This window comes from Rosa chinensis, chromosome 4 (assembly GCF_002994745.2).
Source record: "Rosa chinensis cultivar Old Blush chromosome 4, RchiOBHm-V2, whole genome shotgun sequence".
NCBI classification, from domain to species: domain Eukaryota; kingdom Viridiplantae; phylum Streptophyta; class Magnoliopsida; order Rosales; family Rosaceae; genus Rosa; species Rosa chinensis.
In genome coordinates, this window is record NC_037091.1 from 10,069,561 (window position 1) to 10,077,925 (window position 8,365).

Below are 8,365 nucleotides of genomic sequence, written 5' to 3' on the forward strand. Positions count from 1 at the left end.
CCTCAATCGCGACCCTGGAATCCATTAACGTGGATTGGCGCATCCCTTTTATTAATTATCTCAAGCATCCTGATCAGACCACAGATAGAAGGATTCGCTATCTTGCCCTCAACTACTTCCTCAGAGATGATGAACTTCGCAAACGAGGAGAAGATAGCGTGGATTTCAGATGTGTTTATGGCCGCGAAGCGAAACAACTCATGCGCGAAGTTCATTCTGGCATTTGTGGAGCTCACCAAGCAGGTCCAAAGATGCGATGGTTGCTCAGACGACATGGATATTTTTGGCCCAGTATCTTGAAGGATTGTATCGCGTTCACTAAAGGTTGTTTGGATTGCCAAGCTCATGGGCCGGTCCAGCATGTTCCTAATATTCCAATGCAGCCCATTATACAGCCTTGGCCCGCAAGAGGATGGGCGCTGGATTTAATTGGGATGATTCACCCACATTCATCACTTCAACACAAGTTCATCATCGTCGCGACTGATTTCTTTACAAAGTGGGTTGAAGCAGAACCTTTAAAGGAAGCATCTGGTGGCACGTTGCGACAATTCCTATTCAGAAACATCATCTGCAGATTTGGGATCCCATAAATTTTTGTTTCGAACCGGGGGGCAGCTTTCATGGGTGGTGAAGTTGATAAACTGGTAAGAGAATGGGGAATACAGTTCATCCATTCCAGTCCATATTATGCTCAGTCTAACGGTCAAGCGGAGGCCAGCAACAAGATTATTATCAATTTGCTGAAGAAAATGTTGGAAGCTAATCCACGACAGTGGCATGAGACACTTTATGAAACTCTTTAGGCCTACCACACCTCTAAGCGGAATCCCACCGCGACAACACCTTATGCTTTGATGTTTGGCCATGATGCAGTCCTACCGATGGAAGTCAACGTCCAATCATTACGAGTTCAAGAGCAACATCATCTCATTGGAGAAGACTACGTTAAGGCTATGTGGCAGGAACATGAAGACCTTAGCAAAAAGCGCTTGGAGGCTTTAGATAATTTGGTCATGGAAAAGCAACGAGTCGCTCGCTCCTATGACAAGTGGATGTGGGGAAGGAGTTACAGTGAAGGAGAGTTGGTTTGGAAAGCAGTTCTCCCGCTTGGCAAAAATTAGATGGTCGCGGCAAATGGACTCCAAGATGGGAAGGCCCGTATATCATCTATAAAATCTTAGAGAAAGGAGTGTTTCATCTCAAGGACTTGGATGGAGATGTCCATCATAACCCTATCAATGGGAGATACTTGAAGAAATACTTTCCCAATGTCTGGGACTCGGAGGAGTCGTAGACAGTTTATTCGCATAAGACATGGGGGACAATTCTAGTGTTCCTACACTCGCAAAGCCCATTCATGAAGGCCTGTTTTTGAGGCTCATAATCATTTCTTCGCTATGCCTAGCAACACTAGGGGGTAGTACTATACAATACTATGCCCATTTAGCTTTAAAAAAATAATAATAAATAAATAAATAAAAGTTTTCCTTAACTTTGTTTTAGGTTTTATATTCATATTTCGGTTTTTGTTTATCTTTGTTCTTTATTTCGTTGGTTGTTTGTTTATTATTAGAGTCAAAATGAATTTTGGGTAAATATCTTCTTCATTGTAGGCGCATCCAATGGGATTTGATGTCTAAGGTCTAGTTTGGATACGAGAAGTGCTGACAAATGGTCTCGTCCCCTGTCAATCAAGTGAGCTGAGCTCTGCCAAAATCGTTCCTCTCTTCACCTGGTCATGTTCCAAAGGAGTTACCGAAAGGGGAAGAGAAATATCCCTAAGTCCAAAACGTTTTTTCTTGTATGTTGCGTCAGTTTATGTGTTGTTCTTGTTTTTGTTTTGTTTTGAGTCTTAGGATGCCCTTTCAACTGTCTATAAAGAGTTACATATTTATTTCAAAAAAAAAAGAAGTTATAAATACAACTCTTAGGGGGCAATTCTAAGTGTTCCTACACTAGCGAAGCTACTAAGCTGAGTCAGCGGCTTCGGAAACTTTTTCCAGCTTTGCCCTCGTAGGAAAGGCTGCTCAAGGGAAGTGTGAGAGCCACCGCCGTGACCGCCACCTCCATCGGAAGTAGTCTTCATGTTGCCAAAGATGTCCTCACCATGCAAGGGAAACAGTGAAAGGGTTTCAATCTCCTGGTGATCTTCTCCTCTTTGTTCCATGAAAGTTTGTTCTACATTCATGTCAAAGAAAGTAGAACTAGTTCCCCCTCCAGCTGAGATTGAACAATCCCTAGCACCCTTCTCCATGTTCATGGATCCATAACCGCCATAGTTCCCCATCTGCCCGTTAAAAGCAATCATCACACCAGTGAAAGAAGCAGAAGCAGGTGCAGAAGATCCAAAGTTAATATACTGATCCTCATGTTTCCAATTGGTAACATTGTCATCACCAACAAGCCCTGATCTTTGCATGGGCACATGAACATCCGAAGTGGACCTCTTCTTCTGCTTCTCCCGAGCCCTTTGGTTCACGAACCAATAATAGACGCTTTTGAACTCGATCTTGCCGTACCATTTCAGCTGGAGACATATCCTCTGAATCTGTTCTATAGTTGGGGACCTAAATTCCTTGTTGTAGAAAAGCTCCTTGAGGATTCTTATATGATCTGTAGTGGGAATCCACCTAGTACTGCTCTTCCTGCGAAGCATGTTAGCACTACTCCCGGCTACTTTGTTACTTCCTCCATCCTCGGTTGGATGCCGGCTTTGTGGTTCCATTGGTGATGGATTGAGAGAGTGCGGGAATTGAAGAGTGATGATGATGAGTAATTAAGAAAGATTGCTATTAGAAAGATTCGAGTTGATGAAATGATTTTGGGATTGGAAATTTGGGTTTATAATGTGAAGGAAGATATAGGCATGCAAATATCCACCCTTGGATGGACGGTCAAAAAGAAGAGTCAAACTAAGTGTCAGTACCACGTGATTAAAGTTGCCCTAAATCTCGGAAAAGAATGGATTATTGGCACGTGGGGAAAACCGAACGGTTTTCGAGGAGGTAACTATTCTATTCATGAGATTTTTTTTACGACCATTGTTTTTCAACGAGTGATTAGTGCCTTAAATCTCGGAAAAGAAGGAATTATTGGCGCTAAGAGTTTTGAGTTGGGAGCTAGCAAGTGGATCCAAAAGATACATATTTTCTCAAAACCCTCGCCGCAAGGCTCTTTTTGACGTGGAGCATATTTTAAAAGTTCATATTATTTTCAATATACAACTATGAGGGCCTATATTTGGGGCCTTGCGAGACACAATTATTGGCTTCTCACGATATTTGGATATCAGGATAAGAAAATATTATTATATTCATAAAGTGGCTTTGCGGCCAAAAGCAGTACATTCATTACAAAGCCAAAAGTGGCTAGAATACAAAATAGGAATGTTGTGATATCTTCTGAATCTTTTCTCAAGTGGAAGCGGCAGAGGAATACAACATAGGTTTGGCCAACGCCATTATCCATGAGAAGGGGAGACTCCAGTGAAAGAAAATGGAGCCTCCAAAGCCCCCTCATTTGGAAGTAGCTATGGAATCCAACGTCGGGTTGAGCTGCGCCATTATCTCCGAGAGGGGCAGAGAGTGAAAGAATCAAATATCAGCTTGAGTCTATGCACCCCCTCTAGCCATGGTAACCACCATTAGTTGGACGTGAAGTATAGGAACAGCCATTCTGTAGCTTGAACTCATTCCTTCAAAGGGTCCATCCCTTCTCATCCCTCCAAGATTCTATCAAGAAGAGAAAGGGGGAGAAGGAGGTGAGAACCAAAGCCCCTTCCATCTGGAGGGCACAACACGGGCCGGGTCCAGAAGGAAGGAAATAGAGGAGCAAAGACGAACCTCAGAGTGGTCGTCCTCCCTTTCTCCATTTCGCTCCACGTGTGGGATTCTAAGAAAGATGATCTCGCATGATCATGGATCCCACACTCAGAGCCCCTTCACGTTTCTAAACCAATCTAAAGCCTGGCATTATTGTTGCAAGATTCCAGAAAGGCGAAACAAGGGGTTGCCTAAGATTACGCCATAAAGCCTAAAATTTAGAGGCTAAAGGTCATTTCATGAGGGGAAGATTTGTGAAAAAGGAGAAAAAGAAGCAAGGACTGAAAGACCATTTTTGAATATTTCAGAAAAATTGTTGTGAGTATTCCCTTCCCAAAATACAACAATTTATAGGGACTTCAGGCAAATCCCCACCCTTGGATGAAGCTCAATTTCAAAACCGATGTCAGTAAATCGAGATGAGTGATTCCAAATCTCGGGAAAAAAGGGACTAGCAGCATGTGAGGAGACCGAACGATTTTCGAGGAGGCCTACAGAGATTGGCCCGCAAAGCTCAATTTCAAACAAAGTTCCTCCACGTGGCATTTCGCCGTAATGGCACCAGCTTCGGCCTGAGTGGCCCGTTCTTTGATACAGGCCAGGTTGCGGCCTATTTCTTCAGAAGAAGCCAAAGGTTCATCGAGTTGAGCTTCTTCTGCAACAGTCGCATTCTCAACAAAGGCTAAATGGGCTTGGAGGTCCTCAATCTGAAGTTTGAAGTCGGACCTTTGGATTTGTAGTTCTCGCAGGCGGATGGCTCGTTCATTTAAAATATCGCGGAAGATGTCCATTTCTCTAGAGACACTATTCAAAGCCTCTTGAGTGTCGTGAGCCTGGGTGTTCGCGGTAGATTGACGTCGGCGGGTCATATCAAGTTCATTCAGCAGAGAGTCGATAGCACTAAATTGCCACGGAGTCAAAACCTTCTCCTGGCGAAGATACCTTAGAGCTTCCAAGACTCGCGGAAGGATGTCAGTCTCCAATACCCGAGGACCCAGATGTTCGTGAAGCACCATCTTAGCCTCATCCACAGCAGAAAAAGGAGTTGCCTCCAACACCCTCATCAATCTCTCGAATTTGGTAGGAGGAGGAGGCGGCGGAGGCGCCACAGGATCACGAGCCACCAATGCAAAAGGGTGGACAGCTTCCTCAGTTTCTTCATCTTCAACAGGTTAGTCTGTCCCTTCAGCCGTAGGAGAATCTGAAAACTCAACTCGCGGCTCACCATGGGCAAGTGGAGCAGATTCAAGAACAGGGCCCTCGGCTTCGACGGTTGTCTCATTTATTCGAGAGACTTGGGGGGCACCACCACCGTCAGTATCATTTTCCATCTCTGGGGCAACTGTCCCGCCGAGAGGACCCTTAGCGTTTGCAGCCACCTCCTCGGTACAAACAGAATCCTGGTCAGATTCAAAAATGTCAGAAAGCGGGGTTGGATCAGAAAGGGAAATGGAAAGCATTGGCCAACAGTGGCTTACCTCTCGAGTTGTCGGGTCAATATCTGGTATGTGGTCTCCTAAAGGAAGAGGCCTCACCTCATTCACCTCTTGGACCTCTAGTGCCGCGAGAATCTCTGTCGTCATCAGTTCCTCATAAGCGGCAGCCTCAGAGTGGCTTTCCACATTTTCATTCTCCGAGGAGTCATTGTCGGAGATCGTTATTAGAATGGTAGGACCTTGCAGATGCTCTGTAGATGTGGGAGACGGAAGAGTCACCATGGGGTTAGTTGATGCTTGAACTAGCGAGAGAGTTGGCTCTTCTGCAACGGCTGAGGATCTAGCCTCGCTCAGTCGAGAGGGATCAGTGGTCCTCTGACGGACCTATCAAAAGATACATAATGAAGATCCTGCCCAGATTCTAAAATTTAAATAGAATAAGACGGGGCCGGAGTTTACCAATTGCATTCCCAGAGGTTCGTCACCTTCAAAACTCTCTTCGACAGACTGAGATCGATCACGTTTGCAAGCAAAGACAGCAGTGGCCTATACGAGAAAAGAATCACAATTCAAAAAGGGGGAAAGCACCAAATATGCAAGTTTGGGATCGTTCTTAACCAAATTACCTCAACGAGATCTTCATCATGAGAAGACTCTCCCTCAGGAGTCTCCTCTGCTATTACCTTTTATTTCCCTACCTGAACAGAGGCTGTCTTGCTTCGGGTAGTTTGCTGCAAAACACACTCAGGAATAAAAGCGGGAAAATCAAGACAAGGAAAAGGAATGGTGAAGAAAGGCAAAAACTTACTGTTGCCCTAGGCTAGTGGATTTGTATCCCTGGACGCGATGAGCGAGAAGGTAGAATAGGTCGCGGGGGTTGTGCTGCAGGGTTGGAGAAGCGCTCAAGAATCTTGCGGTCCTTTGGACCAGGACTACTCATGCCACGAAAGATCAGGACGAAGAGTTCGGCATGTGGCGGGTCCCAACAGTTCACTGACACTTCTTTCCACCAATCAGCATAGTCATCATCGACATCGTTGAGGGGGTATAGCGCTTTGACCCAAGGGCGAATCACTATCAAAGTAAACTGACTTTGAAAAGGGGCAGACCCAGGCGGGGCTAATCTCCGCCAAGATGTTTAGTAATTGGCAGAATCAACCAGAGGCCAGGGTACCAACTGGGCCAACCCAAATTGGCGAGCAAAGTGGTTAGGGGCCTAGAGCTCGTAACTTACGCGATCGGTGGCAAGACGAATATCCAAGCAGGAGATGGTGCGACGAAAGGCCAGGAGGACTCTTTCACTATGATCTCGTCCACTGGGCAGAAAGCCATCATCAAGGGGAGGAGGGAATAGCATAGAAAGGACTATTTTTGGGTCCGGCATCTCTCCCAGCAAGTACAAGTAAATAAAACACTCGGAGTAGGGTGGAGCTCGATACCTTACGTTGCGGCAAAGCCAGTTCCCCAAAAGGGAATCAATTGGAGGTTCCTTTGGAATATCACCGCGACGGAAAAGAGGGAAATAAATCTGCAGCCAAAAGGCAAGGATCCAGAGGGGGCCACTAATGTCGGTATCAAATGGGCGCATTACAGCTCTATAAAGGATGCGATATAACGCACCCAATACGGGTTGCCCAAGGCCAACGCAAATACCATTGTAAAGAGCAGTGGCCAGAGAATTCCAGGGCCCAGTAGGTTTGTTGGAAGAAGTGCAAAAGATAAATTTGCAAAGCCAGAATTCCAGGAATGCGATACCTCCTGTATGGTCACGTTGGGTGCAGTAATAATCGCGCCAGAATGGGTAGGATCTGCTGTGATGCCCTCGACCAGCCATATCCATTCTCAAAGAAAATTGAATGCCATCAAATTGACCATGCACATAGGGGTCAAAGTCAATGGGCAACCCCGTAATGGTAAGAACATCCAGCAGAGTTATGCTCATCTGCCCAAACCGGAAATCAAATGTATTGCTGGAGGTGTTCCAGAAGCAAAGAGCGGCGGCTAGCGGTGCAGGGCTAGTATTATGGGGAAGACAGAAGCATAGATCGATGGTTTGGGTGATACCCACCGCATCCCATCGGGCCAAATCTCTCGCTTGGACCTCCTGATACCAAACATTTTCCTCGGGAGCAACGGTAGGCCAGAAGCCCACTTTCCTCCTTGGTCCCCAACTGCTAAATCACCAGGCACCTGCCGAAGAGCCACTATGGGACGGCGGATGGGAAGCCCATAATAGGCCATAGCATCATCTGGCAAATGATCGCGAGGTGTGGGACCCAGACTCGCTTGACTATCACCGCCACCAAAGCCCGTCAGTCGACTACTCTCCTCTCCAGTCTGATCTCTACATCGAACACTCATGTTAGTCCGCCAGGTGAATGCAGCTTTCAGTGATTTCATCTGCCTGATCGATAACGAATGGTTTCTTGGATGCCATTTCTAGGTCGCAAGGAATACTTCTCCATTACACCTTGTAGATACCTCTACTAGCATGACTAGTATTTACTACATCACCAAGCATAAGTAACACCTACTTTGGGACATCCACAAGACATGGCAAGGCCCAACCGAGACATGCATCGTGTAGCCCTATGTTCAGGCTACGCGGCGGTATCCGGAAGTCGCAAATCCGACGTCGGGAAGCCACCTTTCCGCCCTTGCCAAGATGCCACCACAACATAGCTTTCTACATGTTAAATAGACTAGAATAGTAACTTTGCTTGTCCCACATCGAAGAACAAGTAAATGAGAAGCATTCCTTCATCTATAAAAGGAATGCCTCCTCCCACAACTCAACACATTCATTACATCTCTTGTAATCTTGTTAGGCCGCAAGGCTCGACACACTAGTATAGCTTTCAAGTGGACGTAGTCTCCCGCTCATGCGGAGGCGAACCACTATACATCTTGTGTCAATCCCTCTTTCTCTCTCTCTTTCTTTATTTATAGCTAACTAGAGATCCCACGGATCACTAACGTTAACATTGGCGCCGTCTGTGGGAAGCCGACACACAAAGGCTTCGTCACCTACCACGAGCTTTGACCCATAAGCGTCGAAGTCAACGCTCATTCAACATCAAATTAGGGTCCGGTCAACGCCCAGCA

At 46.0% G+C, this 8,365-nt stretch overlaps 1 protein-coding gene across 1 annotated transcript; it reads right to left on the minus strand.

Moving 5' to 3' along the window:
* Nucleotides 1-1,930: 1,930 nt before the first annotated feature.
* On the minus strand, nucleotides 1,931-2,731 carry LOC112198774 (protein WUSCHEL). The gene has a single exon (XM_024339884.2). The coding sequence runs from the start codon at nucleotides 2,726-2,728 to the stop codon at nucleotides 1,931-1,933; it is 798 nt and encodes a 265-aa protein (XP_024195652.1). The 5' UTR covers nucleotides 2,729-2,731.
* Between the last annotated feature and the right edge of the window lie 5,634 nt (nucleotides 2,732-8,365).

Coding starts and splice junctions, on each gene's coding strand:
- LOC112198774 (XM_024339884.2), bottom strand. CDS start 2,728: ATGGAACCACAAAGCCGGCATCCAACCGAGGATGGAGGAAGTAACAAA.